General features: G+C 48.3%; 2 protein-coding genes across 8 annotated transcripts; one reads left to right on the forward strand and one right to left on the reverse strand.

The window, feature by feature from the left end:
- Positions 1–256: 256 nt before the first annotated feature.
- Positions 257–3,425, reverse strand: IL10 (interleukin 10). The gene is made up of 5 exons (XM_032710576.1): positions 3,196–3,425; positions 1,835–1,897; positions 1,427–1,579; positions 739–804; positions 257–459 (listed from the first exon to the last, which is right to left on the reverse strand). Exons 1-5 carry the CDS (start codon positions 3,352–3,354, stop codon positions 367–369), a joined length of 534 nt encoding a protein of 177 aa, XP_032566467.1. The 5' UTR covers positions 3,355–3,425; the 3' UTR covers positions 257–366.
- On the forward strand, positions 1,717–20,569 carry LOC116798279 (interleukin-20-like). Of its 7 annotated transcripts, none has more exons than XM_032710570.1 (15): positions 1,717–1,938; positions 2,176–2,298; positions 6,628–6,736; positions 7,115–7,202; positions 7,911–7,989; positions 8,859–10,993; positions 11,135–11,241; positions 12,563–12,678; positions 15,452–15,516; positions 16,110–17,757; positions 18,320–18,496; positions 18,590–18,655; positions 19,075–19,227; positions 19,628–19,702; positions 19,810–20,569. In XM_032710570.1, the coding sequence occupies exons 11-15, from the start codon at positions 18,338–18,340 to the stop codon at positions 19,885–19,887; spliced, it is 531 nt and encodes a 176-aa protein (XP_032566461.1). In that variant the 5' UTR covers positions 1,717–1,938; positions 2,176–2,298; positions 6,628–6,736; positions 7,115–7,202; positions 7,911–7,989; positions 8,859–10,993; positions 11,135–11,241; positions 12,563–12,678; positions 15,452–15,516; positions 16,110–17,757; positions 18,320–18,337; the 3' UTR covers positions 19,888–20,569. The 7 variants fall into 7 exon arrangements, with proteins under 7 accessions (XP_032566461.1, XP_032566465.1, XP_032566464.1 ...); XM_032710574.1 differs by having other exon boundaries at positions 16,110–17,541; XM_032710573.1 differs by having other exon boundaries at positions 16,708–17,757.
- Positions 20,570–20,638: the final 69 nt, after the last annotated feature.

A 20,638-nucleotide genomic window follows, 5' to 3' on the forward strand; every position in this document is an offset into this window, starting at 1 on the left:
AGCTCCTGATCAGGAGTGGAATTTCACTCAGTATAAACTCTGTTCATTGTCTGCTCTCCAGAAAAATGCTGCTTTGGGTGTTTGGAAGCTATGAATAAAGTAGCCCTATGATAAACAGTATTAAAATATCGAACAATAAATAGTATTTTAGAAGCTCATGCTCTTCTTCAAAACATATTGTAAACATTAACACTGAGGTATTAAAAGTAATAAATACTAAATTCTAAAAAAAATAACTTTTAAATACAATAGTGAACTGGAAGTTATTGACCCATAACTGAACCCTGAGATAATTTAAGCTCTTGCAGCCTGATTTCTGAACAAATAGCAGGATTTGGTGTGGAAAAGGCAGAGCCAGGGGTGTCCTCAGTTCCTTCTCTTCATTGTCAGGTATTTTTCGATGTAGTTGATGAAAATGTCAAACTCTCCCATGGCCTTGTAGATCCCGTTCTGGTTCATCTGCAGGTGAAAGCCGAGCGTGTTTAGTGGGACTGTGACGATATTTGGGACGTACAATCACTGCCCAACTTCTCCTCCTTCCTCCTCCTGCTTCTCTGCCCAACTTCCCGGGGGAACCCCCCAGCTGCTCCCTCGAGCACCACCCTCTGGATTCCTCTGCATCAGGTATTTCTGCATTAAAGACTTTTTTGGGTTCTCCCTCCTAAGCTGAAGCCATCAGTAAGATCTCTGAACAGCGAGTTCCTCCCCCTTGCTGCAGCCACGTGAGCAGGACCTTACCTTGCTGAACGTGTCCTTTATGTGCTTCATGCTTTTGCTCCTCTCCTCGCACGTGAAGAATCTGTGCTGCAAAAGGGATAAAAAACAACGGCTTCAGCCCCAGGGGTTTCCTGCCCGGGGTGTGGTTCTGGCTCTCCCGTCCTCCTGCCCCTCCTCAGTGCCGCTCCCCACCTTCCCCTTCCCCCTCTGTGTCCACGGAGCTCTCGGGAGCAGCAATTAGAGCTTTTTAGCACCGTGCTCTGGTGAAAGTGTGACCGAGCCTGGACCCCCAGCCCGTCCCCAGCCCCGTGCCCCTTTCTACCAGCCCCAGGTGAGGTGCTCTCTGCCCAGGGCAGGATTCATCCCGTCTGACTCCGGAGATGGACTCGTGGCTGCGCCAGGTGGGAGTTTGGGAGGAATCATCGCAGAGCCACGTGGCTCCAGCACCCAGGTAGAGGACAGACCCTCCCCTTGTCTCTTCAGCCAGACTCTTGTGCAGGGCTGGCTGCAAGTGGTGCTGCTGGGCATCATCATTGGCTAAAGCAAGCCTGGCGAGCAGAAACCCCATCCTTGTGTGCCCTGCCAGCTCCTGCCTGCCTGGATCCCTGCTCCTCCACCCTTACACCATCCCACCACCCTGCCCCTGGGGACCCTCTGCCCGCCCTCCTGCTGCTCTGGGGCTGTCCCCGCGACGCTGAGCCCCACTCACACAGCGCCTCATCATCGTCCTCAGGCTCAGCAGCAGGTTGCCCAGGTCGCCCACGCTCTGCTGGTGGTGCGCGCTGGTCCTCATGGCGCTGGGCAGCACCTCCTCCATGTAGAACCCCATCATCTCCGACACCGACTGGCAGCCCAAGGTCCCCTGGGGCGAGAGGAGGGAAGCAGGTTGGGGGAGTGTTGTTTTAAATCAAAGCCGCCCCGGCGGTCGGAGCGCTCGCAGCGCGGGGGGAGCCGCGGCAGCCCCGCCGCGGGCACACGGGTCACTGCGGGGCTGCCGAGCTGTCCTGGCGCGACTTTAGGAAATGCCCCAATTTCCAGGCTGCTTCCTCTCTTATGAAACACCCGCCGAAGGATGGAGGAGGAGAAGGGACTCAGACACGAGAGCTGTGATCCTTACCTTGAATTCATCCAGCAGGTCGGAGCTGAGCAGCTGGATGCTGAGGTCGTCATCTTTTGATTGCTGTGGGAGGATGCAATGGAAATGAGAGCTTTTTTAGGCAGGTAATCAGCACTCTTTTCACTTTGTCTGATCAACTGATCCTTTTCTTGTTTGCATTTGTGCTCTCACTGCAGCACACGTGTGTGCAGAGCACAGTGACACCAGGAACAGGAGTCACCAGTTCTTTGATCCATAATCTTGCAGCAGAAGGACTGCTGGGTCAGGACAGGAGGACAATGAAATCACAGTCTTTAGTGATATTGATTTTGTCAATGTGAAACTCCTCTCTCTGCTGCCAGCGCCACACACTCACTTCAGCTGCTCGGGGTGTTGTCTCAGAGTGCTGCTGGAGACTGCAACGCTCTCCAGAGAGGTGTCAAAGCAATGGCAGCCCCAAGAAGCCACCCCAGTCTGTCTGCCAGGTCAGGAGGGTTTAATCCCCCGGGTTTTGTTACCTCTGTAACTCTCCAGTTGATGGGGGAAAAGGGAGTTTGTTCTCATGGTGCCTCTGTTGCACCAGCAGCTCTGAAAGACCAAAGAGCTGCAGTGGGGTGGGCTTGCACCACACAAAGAATGACCCTAGGGCACCAAGGGACTCAAAAGCTGTCCTGAGAGGTTAAAAATACTCCTTCCAAATGTTATCTGGGAGATTTACAGCAAGATTTATGTTTACAGTCTTGGCTGCACTCGTTTGATAATAAATACAAGCCATGACATTAGTTTGAGATTTCATCTGGAGAATTACCTTGTTTTATTGCTAAAACACACTGACATCAACCAAAATAGCAACAAAGATGTGACCAGCCATCTCTGTCAGTACTGATGCCATGACAGATGCTCTGAGTGCATCTTGTGCTGTTTTCTCAGCAGAGCACAGACACCAAAGCAGGTGTCCAGTTACTGTGGAGTTTCTCCAGCCATAAAATACCCTGTGCACGCTTTTGTGGTCCTTTCAAAGCAAAAGCCTGCAGCAAAAGATTTCCCTTTTCACCCAGCATCGAGGCGAGGCTGGACCTCGCTGCCCTGAGGGAAGGACAATTTTTCCTTCCCGTTAATCCAGTGATTAATTTGGTGGGATTTAATTTAGCGGGAAGTCTGGCTGCTAAGGTCCACAAAGCTTCGTTATGAAATCTCGAGTTCATTGTAACTAAAACTGGGAAGAAAACCCTCGTGTGCTGTCTCTCAGCGAGCAACGAAACCGAACTTCTCTTGCTCACCCGACGCACTAAATCATTTCTGCCGAGAGGAAGCTCTTCCCCTCCAAATCACTGAACTTTGCAAAAACAGAGAGGCGAAGAAACGAGCGGGGCTGTACTTACAAAATAATCCTTGATTTCCTCAAACTTGACTCTCAGCTCTCTGAGCTTTGCAGGCAGGAGCTGGGGGAAGTGCAGGCAGGAGGGCTGGCAGCGGGCGCCGGCAGCCAGGAGCAGCAGGAGCAGGATGGGCATGGCTTTGCAGCTGGAGCAGGTTCTCATGCTGTGGGAAAGGGGCTGCTTCCCTCTTGGTCCAGCTCTCGGGTGGATTTCACAGGAGGGTATAAAGCCAGATCTGCAGCTTTCACCTTGATGGAGCCCCTCATTTATACTCTCAAAAAATGGCTCCATTTCCTCTCCCCCGTTTCCTGACGAGCAATATTGGGGTTTTAAGTCATTCATTAAACCCAAATGTCACTTGGGTTTCCCGTCAACTTGGGTTTCCTGTTCTCTTGACCTCCCTCCTCTCCTCACACCCCATCAATTCTTTTGTGCTTAGACTCTGCAATTTTTTTTTTCATTACTTGTTTCTTGTAAATTTAAATGTAGCTGAAGAGGAAAGTTGCAGACACATGAAGAAGCCGAGGTGCTGTGTGAGGTTAATTTTTTATTCTCACAGTCACTTTTCATATTTAGATGAATGTCCTATCCTTGGAATGAAAAAAAGTGTTGCTACTTTTACATCTTTGTATGAAACCTGCAGCATTGCATCACTCAGCAGCTTTGCTTTTCGTGTAGCTGTACAAACACACTGTCTCCTTTTTTGGCATTTGAAAGTTAATCTGCAAATACACATACTCATCTGAAATCTTCATTTTTAATTAGGTTATTTTTTTTTTTTCAGTTAATGCATGTGTCTGCTGAAGCCCATGTGAATTTTCAAGCTCAAAGGCTGCGCTCCCAAATTTTAGCTGGTGAAGTGTCTGGATGCTAACGGGATCAGTTCCATGATGGATGGGGATGTTATGGAAGAGCTCAGCCATGGATGTGGCTGCTCCAGTCCCTCTGGGCTCCCCCAGAACAGCAGGACAGGAACAGAGTTTGTGCCCCTTTTTTAACATTGGTTTATGGGGTTAAAATGCACAAGCAGGTAACGAATATCCATAGTTCAGGCTCTTAAATCTCATTTAGTTTCCTAGAAATGGACAGAAGCCCCATCCAAGCAATCCCGTGCTGGCTCTAAAGACTCTGTGTCCTGTCTTAACTGGGACTTACTGTCCCAGCTCTGATAAAGTTGCCTCTTCAGAGCTGGAGATCATTTCTCTGACGTCTCCTCGTTTTCCGCTTCCCTCTCTTTTCTGGTCTCTTTCTATATAAATCAGTCCACACACACCCTCCACTTCCTTGTGATAAAGATTTCACTTATTAATTCGGGAATCTGGTATCCAAGAAAGTGAAAGGAGAAATAAATTTAGCTTTCTTAAAATCAGAGGGTTTTATTTAAAATCTCTCATGCTATTTCAAAATAGTTCGTTCTTCCCAGCCTGTCTCCAACAGGGGACAAATCCCTTAAATTCTCATCTCCTCCCTCACACTGAGATTCCTTCAGGTTGAGTTTCCAGGCCTCTGTTTAGGAACTTGTTGCAAGAAAAATGCTGGAAAAATGCAAAGTATTGTTTGTTCTTGTGCACTGAGATTTATTTGTTTATTTTTACAAGTAAAAGAGAGGAATGTTTGGGGTGTGTGCATGTGTGAGTCAGGGGAAAGGGGATGAAACACCAGTAACTGGAGGGTTTGAGGGGGACAATGTGGGATCCTGGGCTGTGATTTGGGTTTTTTGGTTGGTGGTGCCTCTTCCAGGGGCGCTGGGGAAGTGAGGTCCCCATGAATCACTGCAGGCTCACAGTGCATCTGAATCACGGCGTGTGTCATGTTTTGGGTGACCCATTTTTCTTTCCCTGTCCTAACTCAGCCACGTGTTTTCTCCCCTTGGCTGGCAGCAGAAGCATCAGAGAGGAGAAGGGCAGAAGGCTCGGACAAAAACCGGTGGTTTTAAGCTTGATTTTCACTGGCAGGATCCCATTTTTCCCTGGGGAAATGTTTTGCTTCCTTTGCTTTAACTTGAACCTGCCAGGGGTCAGTAAATCTTCAGTGCCAAGAGCTGGGCAGCTGTTTAAGCTTCATCAGGGTATTGAAGCTGATACATAAAGTCACTGAGTGTGATGTTGGCAGGAGCCAGTGTGCTGCACCAAATCCTGGAGCTAAACCCACTCCTTTGGGTGAAGGATGCAGCCCCAGGAACTTCCCTCCAAATTTTAAATTGTAAAATTCTTGTCTCCCACCCTACAAGAGTGTGATGACCTACATTAAGTCACCATGCAATGACTTAATTAAACAGTGTATGAACTGCTTAAACATTCAGGATGTAAGCACGAGGTAATAAATGTGTGAACAGAATCTGATTTAAGTTTCATATTACCACTTGTCTGTTCTAGAATAAAATTCTAGCAGTCCAAAATTATTAATGTGCAAATTCTGCCATGCCAAGGTGAGCTTCAACCTCACAGTTCAGTTTGTTCAGAACAGCAGCTTGGACTGGTCCCCTGCAGCAAAGTGATCATTCAGCTGCAGGTTTAGGTGCTGGTGTTTTCATGGGATGCAAGGCTTTGGCAATGCCCCCTGGCATCAGCAGGAGCTGGTGCTGCAGCAGCACCAGGAGCCTCCTTCCATCCTGCCAAGGAGCTGAGTGCTCATTTCCAAACTCCTCTTATTTTGAGCGACCCGTGGCTCTCCGTGAAGTCACTCGTTTGACAACCGGGCGCTCCTCGGCCTCGCGCCGTCCCCTCCTCCCTGTTTTGGAACCTGCTCTGTGTTTTCTGGTCGCTGCCAGCGTAAGCCAGAATGTGCCCATTCCACAAAGGAAACTCTGGCCTGTGCAGGGTGATTCTCTGCTGTGTTTACCTGTGTTTCCTTCGCCACGTCAGAGATCTTGACGGTGCAGTTTCGCTCTGACTCACTCTCTGCTTACTGCTGTGGAAAGGCATTGACTCTGCACTTACTACAACGTGCTTCATGAATGAATAAAGCACCTTTTCCTAAAGAGTGTCCGGGGGATGTGGGTGTACTTCTAAACCTTTAGGAAACAGCTTTCATGTTTGCCAAGAAGATTTCAGGAAGGAAAACGTGTTACTCAAAAGCCAGTCGTGCACTTTTACCCACCTCCCACGAGCTTCTGAGAGCGGCAGGTTCACAGGAAACAGCAGGGCAGCAGAATGCTGTTTCTTCACTAAAACAGAGGCCTTTGGGCAAATACTTTCCCCCACAGTGTGGCACGAGGACAGATTTGTCCTGGGCATCATCCTGGGCACCCTGCACTGGGTGAGGGTGCACTGGTGGGGCTGGGGGCTGGAAATCCTCAGGGTCCCGTCCTCTGGAGCAGGGTGGCACCTCACCCTGCTTATTAAAGGGGCTTTTCTTATGTGGGCAAGCTTTTAGGTGGCAAATTTTTGCTTTTTTTTTTTTGCCTTCTTGGTCTCTGTCATTGCTCTTGGGCAGAGGGACATTGTGTGTTGTGTAACACCATCCCTGGAGGTGTCTCACCATCCCTGGAGGCGTTTAAGGAGTGACTGGACGTGGCACTCAGTGCTCTCATCTGGTTGACAAGGTGGGGACCGGTCACAGGTTGGACTTGATGATCTCAGAGGTCTTTTCCAACCTCAGTGATTCTGTGATTTTCTGCACTATCTGCTCTAGACATAACCCAGAGGGCTCCCTAGATTTCCAGGCTGTCACAGTGGTGTGAATCTTTCTCTCCTTTCCAAAAGCTCCCCGTTTCTCATCCCTTCAGATCTGGAAGATCTGCTGCCAGTGCTGCCCTGGGGGAAGCAGAGGCTTGGTGGCCTTTCATTCACCTTGTGCAAAGAACAGTTTTGAAGCGCTGGCATTTTCTCTCTCTCATTTCCACTGATGACTAACAGTTCCTGATGAAGCATCAACTGGGCTGTCTGGTTTTTTTCCTCAGGAGTTTTTTTTGTGCTGGCAGGGCATGACGTTGGATATTTCACATCTGGAGACCTGCTTTCTACCACCCTTGTCGGAATTTGCGACGTGACTCACGTCGACCTCGGCAGGTAAATCCCAAATTACTCTTTGGAAATTTGACCCGTGTCACTGGTTTATCTTGTAACATTCAAGTGTCCAGAAACAGGTTATTAATCATGAATGGAAGATGTTATCATGGTTTTAATCTGACTTCTAGTATGACACAGAGAGAGACTTATATAAGAAGTTCTTAGAAAGTCCAGAACTTCAATTTGATCTAAATCAGGCTGGAAGTGTCACGTGAAAAAAATCAGGTGATGGAGACTTGCTCCCATCTGTAGATTCAGTGTTTTGGTGATTAACTTCACTGAGAAATGTTTGCACTTTTGTAATTGCATGCATCAAACTCACAATATTTGGAATTCTGCTGCATCTTAAGGCAGAGATTGAGTAACATCCTTGCTTAATACCCCACCCTGGAATTCCAGGGTGCCCTCTGCCAACCTAGAAGAGTGAGCTGTGCTTTATTCCCAGTTTTATATGTATTTTTCCATTTGAAGTCACTCTGTGAGGGGTCTGCAGAGCTGTGGGTGAGTTCAGTGCTGCTGAAAGACCCTCTTGTCTCTGGGCCTTCTGATGAGCCCATTGATGCAGGTTCAGGCCCTTGGCCACGTGGGGCTATTTCCCGCTCTGCAAAGCAAACAGAGGTGTTATTATCCTTCACCTCTTTTATTTTCTCCTGAAATCAGCTGTTGACAGGAATTTTCTGATGCTCACAGCCCTGTTTGTGTCCTTAGAGAAACCCAGGGGATCTCAGCACTGGGGTTCCAGGAGCGAGGAGTGTGTGCTCTGGGAGGATGGACGAGGTTGTCTCAGGTGAGTCTGTTTGCAGGTAAGTTAAGAGTGTAAAAGTATTCCAAAAAAACCCCCCCTGAATCTACAATCCATTAACCAAATATCACATGCACTGCCTTTTTTTTTTTTTGGGCTTTCTACAGAAACAACTTTGAGCAACTCCTCCCTTGGGCAGCTCATTGCACAAGTGCTGCTTTGAGGAGTTTCTTTTCTCTAGTTTTGGTATTACTGGGGGGCGTGGGGGGAGGTGGATCTTCTGGAGAATATTGGCTTTGTCATGATTTAGCACCAACACCCTGACCAATAACACAAATACAAAGTACTTCTAGTGATGAAGGGTCATAAGACAGAAACTGGTTATCGCGGTTTGGGAAATCAGATAAGGCAAAGCACAACATGACCCTGGGGTGAGTTACAGAGCCAGCATCACTCACGTTCCACAGCAGCATCAGGCCCTCACCCTGGAGCCAACAACAGGCTGGGCCACTCACCCAGTGGGGTTTTGGGGTGTTTTTTTGTGTGGTGCCAGGCAGCTGACGCCGTGGGTTTAGAAATCCTGGGCTTTCTTTGCCGCCCCCCAAGCTGCAGACGAGCACGTGCCGTGGATGGTGATGCTGCACGTGCTGGTGGGTCATGCCTGGTGCCCGAGGGATGCTGCAGCATCCCCAGGGCTGCCAGGGGATTTCCCATGTCTTTCTGCTCCAAAATCATTTATGAAAAGATGATCCATCAGATGTGCTTTTCAGAGGTTTCAGGGGCTTTACGACATGTTGTTTACAACATTCTACCTCCACGTGTTCAGATCTCCCTTCTGTTTTCTCTTTTTCTCTTTATTTATTTTTCCTCCTTTTTTCTTTTTTTCTCCTTTTTTCTTCTGTTTTTCTTTACAGAGGGAGCAGGTGATCCAACCTGGCTGTTTCCCCTGCCAAATACCTTAATTACTTCATCTTAACTGCTGAGACCCAAAGACACCATGGTACCATAGAATGCTTTGAGTTGGAAGGGACCTTACAGATCGTTTGTTTCCAACTTCCCCCCTGCCATGAAGGGTGAACTTGAGTTATGAAAGCAGTAGAGTTCAGACACTGAAAAGCCATTCCCAAAATCCTCTTGCTCCCAGGGGTATGACCTGCTGCTCTCCAGGGGGGCTGAGGTGTCTGCTCCACTTCTGCTCAGCACTGGTCTCCTTGAGCTTTTTCAGCACTTTGCCAGGGATTTATCTTTTTGTGGAAGTCTGAGGAAGATTTGCTTCATTAACAGGATCAGGCACTTGTGACTATTTTGGTTGTTGCTTTCCCTGTCGCCTCTGAGGGCTGTAACCAGGAAGTGGAAGATGAAGCTGAATGGTGGAAAACCCCTCTCACTGAAAATAGTGTTTAAAAATAAGAAGATTAAAAAAAAAAAAAAGAAGAAGAAATTAAGAGATCTGAAGGGAACTTACTCTGCTGGCTGTCCCTGCCTGTCAGGGAAGGAGAGATGGGCACTTCATCTCCCACTCCTCAGAAGTGTGTCTGCTGGAAATAAGAAGTCAAATTAAGGCCTTGCACTGGCCTTGATTTATATTTATGACTAAAAGGGGCTGTGCAGTGAGGAGATGCATTACAAGGGACCAAGTCTTCAGTTTTCCACCGAGATCAGAGGACACTGGTTAGCAGAAGGCCGGGCTGGTGGAGCCACGTGTGCCAGGCTCAGGCAGAGCTTTTCAGGGGAATTGGTAAGAGGATGAACCTCTGGAAAAATTAACCTTGCCTCGTAGCCTGGCTTTCCAGGAATTCATGCCTAGAAGCAAACATTGCCCAATTTTCCCGGTTTTTCTCATTTCCACAGGTTGTTTTATCAAATAATGTAGGAATTAGTGGAGCCAAGTGGCTGTGAGGTGCCAGGTGTCTCTTAGTCCTGATGTCTCTCTGCCCCAGAGCTGGAGCAGGGCTCCCCAGGTGCCTCTGTGTGTGTGTTCACGTGCATCCAGCCCCGGAGAAACCAGCTTTGGCTCCTCCTGGTTGTGAAATTGAGACGGGCACGATTCAAACCCGGCCCAAAACCGAAACCCGGCTCTGGGTTGCGTCGTGAATCCACGGCCAATTTACTGAAACACGAGTTTCAGTTTTGGTGAAAGCTAAATCTATGACAGCTCTGCCTGGCTATTGGAGTGATTCATTTGCTCCCCAGAGAATTCAAAGCTGGAGCTGATGGCAGCCAGCTCTCAGTTTCTCCTCTCTCAGGCTTCATTTGTTGCCTGCACTGTCAGCACGTTTCACCCTCGGGGGCAAACCTGGCTGCTGTGTGGGACGGTTGGATTCATCACCTGCTCCAGCCTGAGGCACAACCTGGTTTTCTGCCAAAAGGCACTTGGGGATATGGTTTTGGGGTGATCATGGTTATGGCTGATGGTTGGACTGGGTGACCTTGACGGTCTCTTCCAACCCGGATGATCCTGTGAAATGTCCCGCCTGACCTCGGCTATCACACCAGTTTTTAGCTCTTCCAAAAACAAGGGTGGGAGGAATACAAGAGCTGGGTGATGGGTATGTGCATCTCAGCAGGCCGTGGTCTGGCATCTGCCACGAGCTGCCCAGAGCCCAGTGCTGTCCTGGCAGTGTTGGTGCTGCTGCTGTCGTTGTTCCTGTGACAGCCACAGCAGCAGCCACCTGTGTGATGGATATTTCTCTTGCCTTCTGAGAATAATTTGGAAATCTGGAAAGCCACACTATTCAAGGCTCTGGCTCTGGGGGGATATTTCACCACAAAGCAGCCCCTGTGGCTCCTGCACAGCAAAGTCTTTGCTCTGCTGTCGAGTCAGCCCTGGTAACTCTGACATGTGTTGTTCTGTCCTTTGGGATTGTTGTTCTTTGTGAACCTCCACGTGCTGCAGGCAGCACCTGATAGCAAACACTGTTTTCTGTGACTGTTGAATCACCAAAGCAAAGGACTTCAGCTTTGGTTTTCTAAATATTGACAAGTCTTCTCCCAAGACAAGCCCATTGGTGAGGAACAGCCCCCCAGAACTGCCTGCACAAGCTCTTCTGTGAGTCATGGAGGCATCCATGGGGTTCAACTGGGCATCTCCAGGCTCACTGTGAAAAATCCTTACCCTTGGAATCAGCTATTTTCTTCGATTTTGCTTAATTTTATTTTTGTCTCCTCTTTGGTTCCTTATCTCTTTCAGACTGGCCCCTTTCCAAGGGGCAAACTTGCTGTATCCACAGAGTAACCCAGTGTCCACAGGAGCCTGGGAATGCCCGGAACAAGTGGAGCAACCTGATGCCTGGTAATGTGAATTATGATTGCGGCGCTAAATATAAGAGAGGGGGAAAAAAAAGGTCTAAAATTAGAAGCAGGCACAGCAAACAAATGTGAAGTCTGCAGGGAAGATGTTCATGGGGGCTTCTCGTGGCTTCGAAAAGTGGAAGTTTGATTTGCTCAGAGCACTTTTCATATTCACTGATCACAGCTCTCTCCCTGGGAAAGACCTCTCAAGAAAGTTTCGTTTCTTGGTGAAATGTTGGTCCTCCCAACACGGGCACTTCTCAGGCAAGTCTTGACTGCACTTCAGCAGTTTCTGTACATGGGTATGGTGTGTTCTAAGAGCAGAGCCATTGCTAATATATCAGATGGCCACATCAAAAAGCTTCTGAAACCTCCTGGAAACTGCAAAAGCCTCATTCATTAAGCCCGTGTTTAGTCTGGTTGGCAGATTTGAGTCTGAAATACTCACACATTTGGAGGCTGGTGCAAATCCTGCCATGGGGTGTTGGGCTTTACATTGTTCTCTCCTGGGTCCTTCTGTTCACCTTCAAAGGCAAAGAAGTTCTTTTCAGGCAACTGTGCCTCAATTTTTGCTGAAATAACCGATTTGCTTCACGTGGTGGGGAAAAAGAGTTAAAAAACAACATGAAAATTTCGCTCTCTGACTGGGAAATCTTGTTGAAATAAACAGATTCAAGCTGAGAGTAGGTTTTGATTGGATATTAGGAAAAAATTCTTCCCTGTGAGGGTGGGGAGGCCCTGGCACAGGTTGCCCAGAGAAGCTGTGGCTGCCCCATCCCTGGAAGTGTCCAAGGCCAGGTTGGACGGGGCTTGGAGCAACCTGGGCTGGTGGAAGGTGTCCCTGCCCATGGCAGAGGGTGGAACAAGATGATCTTTAAGGTCCCTTCCCACCCAAACCATTCCATAATTCTATGAGTTGATCACAAAAGTGTTGCATGCACCTAAGCAGTGTCTTCTAAACTTCTTGGATAACTCCTGAGCTGTTGCAGTTTTGGGATGAAAATTTCCCCAAGAGCAATTTAATGCTTCAGGCAGTCCCTGAACTGAGCAGGGGTTTGTTGAGCTGCCTTGGGCTGTTCCTTGGCATTCTACAGCTCATGAACTGCCCTGGTTTTGAGCACAGGGGCACTTTGTCTCCACTCACCTGGCTGCAGAGGTGGCTGCTGAAAACCAAGTACTGGATAGTTAAAAAAAAAAAAAAAAAGCTTCCAGGAGCTGCTCTTGAGCTGTAATTACTTAACTCTAAAGACATGAAATGTTCATTTCCCTTTGGGGGAAGATGCCATTTATGATAACCAAAATATGAGTTCATGATTTATCGAAGCAGGGGAAACAAGAATCTAACCTTCAACACCCCCCACCCCGGTGACTAAATCGACGCTTTTCTGCGGAAGAGATGTTGATGTACAAGATCCTCCACCACGCTTTTCCTCTTCCACAAAGGTGAGTCTTAGAGGTGGAGGGGAAAAAAAAAAAAAAAAAAAAAAAGAAAAGCGCTTTTTTATTTTTTTTCCTTGCGATTTCTTTACCCTCTTTGGGTGAAATCCTACCTTGGCACCGGTGAGTCACGCAGACAAGTGTCGCATCTGCTCCCTGAGGGCGGTGGCTGGCACGGTGGCATTTGCTGTGACGTGCAGCCCTGCCCAGCTGGGAGCTGACCATGAGCAAGGACAGCCAGTGAGGAGGAGGTGATGCCAAGGTCACCCACAGCAGAGGGGTGATGCTCCCTGGGCAACGTGGCGCTGTCCCCTTTCTGGGGAGTCGTGCACCTGTACTGGGCTGTTGGTAACACACAGTGGCAGGAAGAGCCCCAGAGGGACAATCGTGGGTGATGCCCTAAATCAGGGTGGTTCACCCATTATTTTGGGATGAAGGACATTACCCAGTCCCTCAGCACCGGGAAAGGAGATGCTCTGCCCGTGAGGGGAGGTCCTAAAACTGCTGGGAGTCCTGGGCACAGACAGCCACTTGAGAAGGGATCCTGGAAACCAGCCTGAGGGGAGGGATCCTGGAAATCAGCCTGAGGGAAGGGATCCTGGAAATGAGCCTGAACTTTTACTCCCATGGCTTTGGGTGTCTCTTGGGCTTGGCTGAACAAAAATCACATTTCCCTAAGCCGAGCCATGCTCAGCCTGTTGCTCCCTACTTGAGGCAGCACTCAAGTGTTTGATCTTCAGAATTATTCGAGTGGTTATGGTTAGAAACGTGACTGAGGAGAGGGTACACGATGTACCACGCCTCTCAGCCGATAACTCCTCGCGGAGTTTCCTGAGTCATCTGTTGAGTTTACCGAGAAAAACACTTTTTGTACCTCTGTCAGCAGCACTGCAGGGCTGGGGCTGGGCGAGGGCAGGGCCGGCAGCCCCAGCCCGGCTCTCTGCCCATAACGAGCTGCACTAATTAAGAGGGGGGAAAAGCAGAAGAGCAATCTGATTGTCAGGGCTGGGAGAGGGCGTTTCCATCCCAAAGAGGGAAGGGTGTCAGTGAGGAGCTCGTGGAAACAGTGATGTTGGGATGGGTGGCATCTCTCGGGTGCTGGTGTCAGCCCCTGGGTTCAAGAGGATCGTGACAGATCAGCGCTTGTTCAAAGGAGATTTTGGCTCTGGATTGCTTGACAATGAAACTTTGATTTTTAAGGTGCTGAGAGCTACTCCGAGCTGCAGCACAGCACCACCCTGCAGCCCACCTTCCCATTAACTCCCAGCTATGATAAGGGTAGGGCTGGCTCCGAATTTACCTCACTGCAAGTGTGTAAGAAATTACTCCAATGCATATAAAACAAGTGGAAACATTTTCCTCTGCCTGTGGAACAATAATTACAATTCTTTGACAGGGGTTTTGATGAGCAACAGTATTACAAGGAGAGGTGTAACATCCTAGAAGTATTCTTGTTTCATGTGGCCAAGTTGGATATTGCAGATCTTTTCCTGAAGGCTATGAGGAATTGTTCCTGAGTTCAGATATTATTGCTGGATGTTGTTATTAACGCTTAATTTTCCCCTTTATTAAAATTTCTGGGAGCATTTCTGTCACTCACGTTCTCTAGCTCCGGGGATCTGTGTACAAACCATTATCACCCTCAGATCTGAAACAATGGTTTACCTAAAGCTGCTGTGAAATATGGGCGATGACAAAGAATGATAAACCAAGGCTGGGCTGTAGAGTGCTATCAGAACTTCTTATTGCATGAAACCACATTGAAATGCACTATTGAAACTGGTGCCTTATCACTCTGAAACACTTTACTGGAAACCTAATGTTGAGCCTGTTGTGGGATCAGTCCTTGACAGCAGATCCTTGAGGTCAGAACAGTTTGATGATATACTTTTAAGGCTTTGGTGTAGTTTTTTTTTTTTTTAGAATAAAACAAACCTTCTTGAAATGAATTAAGTTGGGTCAGGGCTGGATCAGGCAGCAGGAGTGCAGTAACTCCACATGAGTGGGGTGCACAGGGATGACTCCCCTGCCCCGCGTTGGAGCAGGGCTGGGAGCTGCTGCTGAGTTTCCCAACGCAACCGGTGATGAAGTGTCTGGTCTCCTGTCACGCTCCCGGGCTCTCCAGGTTTGTCTGCTCTCGTAGTCACTCCAGTTGGCCGCAGCAGTCTCGTGAGTTTTGCCGCTGTGGGGATGTTTCGTTGCCACAGCAGCGGTGCCAGCGGGGCTGGGCAGGGGGAGCCTCAATATCCGTCCCGGAGCTGCCGGGAGCCGGCAGAGGATGCTCCGAGGGTTATTTTCCAGCTGCGCTGGGGACATTCCCTTCGACACCGCAAGCCCCTTTTGTGCCTTTCTGAGATGCGGGAGGTGCAGGAGCTGCGCCGCTCACCCCGCACTCCGCAGAGATGATTTCTGAGATAAGCTAATGATACACGGGGCTTAGTTTTAATTCCCGAGCGCGGTGGCAGCTGGCTCACAACCCTCTCTGCTGCCTTTGCTTGTTCTTCGGGTTGTAACTACTTTTAGTGTGCCCTGTCATAACGTGCCTGCCATAAAATCCCGAGGGAGGAGCCCTCCCCCGTTAGCCGGGAGTTGCCTGGAAGTGTTCCTGGGGACAGGACCGCTTTCCTGCTCCCTTCCCAGCGCTGCAGTACCCGAAAAGTTTAACTATTCTGAGAGTGCCTGGGGGAGTCTCTTCCCATTTTACTGTCTGAGCTCATCTGCAGCGTCACACGGCTGAGTTTCAGAAATCCCTGTTTCTCTTTTTCCTCTTCCTTCCCAGAGCAAAGGAGAAATGGTTGTTTCATTGTTTGACTGAGGATATTTTCATGTTGCTGTAGTTGGCAGGTAGGTGAGAGCCAGGTGATTTGCTTCCATCAGGACTTGGTCCAATGCATGCTGATGGCTTTAAATTGAAAGAGAGGAGGTTTAGAGTAGATATTGGGAAGGAATTCTTCCCTGTGAGGGTGGGGAGGCCCTGGCACAGGTTGCCCAGAGAAGCTGTGGCTGCCCCATCCCTGCAAGTGTCCAAGGCCAGGTTGGACAGGGCTTGGAGCAACGTGGGCTAGTGGAAGGTGTCCCTGCCCATGGCAGGGAGATGGAACCAGGTGACCTTTAAGGTCCCTTCCAACCCAAACCAGTCTGTGATCCCTGTTGATACCATCCTGAGGGACACCCAGCCAGGTCTGTGGCAAGACCCTGGACCCTGATAATACAACGTTTCCCTCCTGTTCCCATATCAACCCCAAATCTCCCCTCCACCTGCCTGGCAGTCTTTAACCCACGACTCTTTCTTGCCTGCTGGCACTCGGCTGACCCATTGTGAGCTCCAGCTCAGTTACCAAAAGGAAAAAAAAAATAAAAAGAAATCCCTTTTTGTCATCTGCCATTTACATAATGAAGTAAGAACTCATTGCCCCTTCCCTTGTTTCTTCATCCAGGCTGGGTGTGCACCAGGCTCCTGGGAATGCTGCTGCTGCTGCCACTTCCTCTGCTCCAAGCAAAACTTTTGCTGCAATTACAGGCAGCAGCTGGGAACTGGGGGAGGAAGGGAGGGATTAACAGCCTTGTGCTTTCACAGATCCTTCCAACACCTCAGCAGGGGCAAATGCAACCTGCTGCAGATTTGGACCTGCCCTTTGGATGATTTACAGGGCGAAGGCACAGCGGGAGGGAGGCACCTTGGGTGCATTTGGGGCAGTTTCAGCAACGCTCTGTGCAATACTATGACTAGCCTGGGCATAAAATCCATTTGCCTAGTCTTCCCTGGTGATGGATATATGTTTGGTTATCAATAAATTAGTCACCCAGCAAAACTGTACAGAACAGCCCTGGCCCACAGGCAGTGGCACAAGATACACCTGCATTGCAAGAGGTGCACGCTGGGGCTGCTGCTCTCGGTGGGAACCTTCTCTGGAGGTTGGCTGTGGGATTAAAGAGGTGACTTTGCCACCCTCATGCCCTCTAAGTCCACCTGACCATCTTTCCTGGGCACAGATAGTCCAAGAAGTTTTTTTAACTGCTCCTTTTTGTTTGTAGAATGAGCTTGGCTCTCTCCAGAGGGGTTACAGGAACAACCAACAGCCCGGTGAACCAGCCTGGGGTTTGCACCAGTAGTGCCACTTTCATGTGACAACATGCCCCAGCTGACAAACCCTGGCTCCCTGGGGGCAGCCTGGATCTGAAATGTTGGTGGGAGAATGTGTCTGCTCTGCTGGAGGACCCTGCCTGCATCAGTTTTGCTCAGCAGCGAAATCTTGGGGTGAGATAATCATGGGCTTGTTATTTTGCTGCTGGGCTGGTGGACTTTGAGAAGCTGGAGTGAAATTTCTGTCCCTCTGTAGGGTGACACCTTTGGACTGTGCATAATGATCCCCAAAGTCACCTGTGACCCTGGAGACCAAGAGACTTCTGCCGCCAAGGTGGGAGCTGTGCCATCCAAAATCCCTGACCTTGTGTGCCTGTGCTCCAGGGACACACGGTGCAGATAAGTGTCCACCCACCTGAGGAGCGAGCCTGGAAGCAGAATTCCCTGAGCCTGGCAGGGGAAGGCCAGGACAATGATGGAGAAAGGTCTGGACAACTTCCTGAGTCACAGCTCTTCTACCAGAGCACCTTGTCCAGTGCCAGAAGCCCTGGAGTGTTCGGACCATGGGGTGATGCCACTCAACTTCCCACATCCCAAGACCTCTGTGACAAGCCAGGAAGGAACCCTCTCCAGGAATCACTTGGTAGCATTGGCTCCATGCTGGGGAAGCCCCTGAGCTTGGCATTTTAGGGATGCAACGCCCATGATGGTCCCTCCTTTTGGTCACATCCTTCTTCCCGAATGAAAAATGACGCAGCGATGCCAAGAGTTCCCCGCCTCTGTAGGTGAGGAAAACACCTGTGGGGGAGAGAGAGCTGGTCCCTTTCCCCTGCTCATTAATTCAGTAAATTACAAAGGGAAATACATGCCGGGAAAAGCAAGAAAAATCCCAAAAGTTAATCCAAGAGTTATTTCCTCCTGGTACCGGGATAAAAACATGTTCGTCGGAGCTCTCCAGGTCAGACATCGTGGAGACAGGTGAACCCACACCAAAGAACAAGGTAAACCACTGATTTTTATCCTTCTGCTCTATGTGCTCATGGGTATTTCCTTGTATTCCTATAACGTGTCTCTAAAGTAGTTTTTTCCTTAATAACCTTAATTTTCAGCGCCAGTAGAACTTGGGTTTGACTTCTGGTATTCCTGAGGGAAAGTGTTTTCCTTTGGGAATCCGACTTTGGAACCTGCTGCTTTCAGTCACAGTTACCTCCTGCTGCTTCTGAGTTAGTAGACATTTAAAAATTTAATATATATCCATATTTATCTTTCCAGTGAAATATTTTTCAGAAGAGCTATGTCTATTTACGTGCAATTTTTTTTTACTTGCATTTTATTTATTTTTCCTTGTTTTCTCTTGGGGCTCTTCTGTTAAATATTTGATTTTGTTTGACTTTTTTTTCTCTTGCTGATGAAGAGTAAAAAAAACTTGACTAAGAGATGCTACCCAGGGTGGTTTTATTAATAGAGATGTACATTACAAGTGCTATATACAATGTTTATATTTTCGTGTGCATCACAATCGTGTTATTTAGCAAAGGTAATGATACTGTATTCCTTGAGCAGGTCTTCCAAGAAGCTGAAATGAAGGGATCCCACTTGTTCCTCTGCCTCTTCTCCATGTGCTGCTGGGTGGATTTGATACCCACAGCTGGGGACAAAATCCTGCACTTTGGAGCCTGCAGGGTTTCCATGAGCATGACCGAGATCAGGGCTGGTTTCACAGCAATTAAAGCCAACATTGTAAGTATTTCTCCAGGCTCTTGTGGAGCTCTTTAGCTGGCAGCTCCCAAAGCCCTTCTGGAACCTTCCCCATCTCTGTGCTCTCCTTTGCAGCAAGCAAGAGACCCCATCCGGACCCTGAGCATCTTGTCCCATCCCCACTCCCTGCACAAGGTTAACGTGAGTGTCCTTGGGTGGAAAGCCATTAAAGAATCCAAAAGCAGAGGAATGTGGTCTCGGGAGGTGCAGTATGTTATAAATAAGCATTTTTCAGCTCTCTCACACCCTGAAGCACTGGGTACTGGCCACTGCTTCAGGTCTCAGCCTCTAACACCCAGCTGCAAAATCAGCTGTTTATTGTCTTGACTCTGTGAGATTTCCTGAGGATGGATCTCCTGGAAAAGCAGTCTAAAATAATTTCATATATATATATATATATAACAAGCATAAATCAAGCAGCACTGTAGAAGCTTTATATGAGTCAAAATGTCCTGCTGTCCTCAGCTACAACATGCTTCCTCTCAGAGGTGGTTTATTCTAGAGAGGGGCTTGGTGGCTGCAGGTTTATAACCTTTTACAAATGAAATTTGTTCTTTAAGTCTTCAGACAGGTGCTGCATCACCCATCACCTCTTCAACTTCTACGTGGACAAAGTTTTCAAGCACTGCAAGACCGAGGATTCGTATGTGAACCGAAAAATCAGCAGCATCGCCAACTCCTTCCTCAGCATGAAGAGGAAACTGGAGCAGTGTGTAAGTCTTGTCTCTTTGCTGCAGTTTAGTTCCATCCGTTAGTATTTGGTGTATAAACAAACCCAAGAGCTTTATAAAGTTCAAAGTCTTTATTTATACAAGTGGTTTCAGCAAGAACACAAAGCAGCGTGATGTGAAGAGTGTTTCTGGCCGCTGAGAAATTTCTCTGCTTGCCCACTCACCAGCAAACAAACTCCCACGTTGGTCCTCAAGGACAATATTTATCTTGTCCCTGTGTCTGTCAAGTAAACTGTTCTTAGCTGAAGTCTGATTCAGGGACCTGCAGCCTTTCCCACAGTTTCACAAGGTCTCAGTTCTGTAATTTACAGCATAATTAGAAACCAAACTATTATTTTTAAATGTAACTCCTCAAACTAACGAATTTATCTTATTTTTCTAGCATGAGCAAAATCAGTGCGTGTGTGGGCAGGAATCCACTGAGAAATTTAAGCAAATACTTGCAAACTACGAAGGGGTGAGTTGCTGCCTGAGTCTGGTGATTAACACGGATATTTAGATCCTCTTTACGTTGGTTTGTACTCATTATCTGTGCTCACAACTTCTTCCTTTATCCCATTTCAGCTGAATGTCACAAATGCAGCGATGAAATCCCTGGGTGAGCTGGACATCCTGTTAGACTGGATGGAGAAATCTCCTTAGGGAGCAGGAGGCGTCAACGACCCACCACGGCCGGGGCCGATGGAGCTGCTGGGACCTTGCACACCCCAGTGATGAGAGGGACAAAAATGCCCTGTGTCAGTGCAGCTCCTCACTGATTCCAGCTGGGTTCAGTCAGAGTGCTTTGCTAGCCAGGCACATCAGTGAAGGCACCAACAGAGTCTTCATTAAGATGGAAATAACCAGTTTGATTAAATCAGCGCTGCCCTCGCTTTGCTGGCTTCTATCAAAGGATGCTCCAAGGGAAAGAGCTCAAAGGGTTTCTCTTGCTGGCAGACATAAGCTGTGACCATGTAACAAAATTGTTGTTTAAGTTATAAATTTTCTGTGCAGGGAATGTATATTCAGATAGGAAATGTGTATTCATGAGTGCTGGAAGGACTCTGGTGCAGCTTAAACCTGGGCTCAGCCTCACGGAGCTGCTGCCACTGATGGACCTGGCTCAAACAAGGTGCACAGTGTGAGAAATGCTTCCAAGAATAGGTCCTAGAAGGTGTGTGAGGCCTTAGAGGTCTGCCTTTCCTTTTGAGATGATATTTTCTGCCTTATCAGTAAAAAAGTTTCTGTGCAAGATATGTGGTTGCTGAATAGAAAAAGGCTCCTGTGTGTGTTGTGCAATTTACTGACACTCAGTAGTGAGTTTTGTGGAAATTGGTTGCAATGACTGTAAATAAACCCCACTTGAAACTGTGCTGAGTCTGTCAGAATTCTGAGGAATTATATGATTCTTGCT

The sequence above is a fragment of the Chiroxiphia lanceolata genome, chromosome 25, assembly GCF_009829145.1.
Source record: "Chiroxiphia lanceolata isolate bChiLan1 chromosome 25, bChiLan1.pri, whole genome shotgun sequence".
Taxonomy (NCBI): domain Eukaryota; kingdom Metazoa; phylum Chordata; class Aves; order Passeriformes; family Pipridae; genus Chiroxiphia; species Chiroxiphia lanceolata.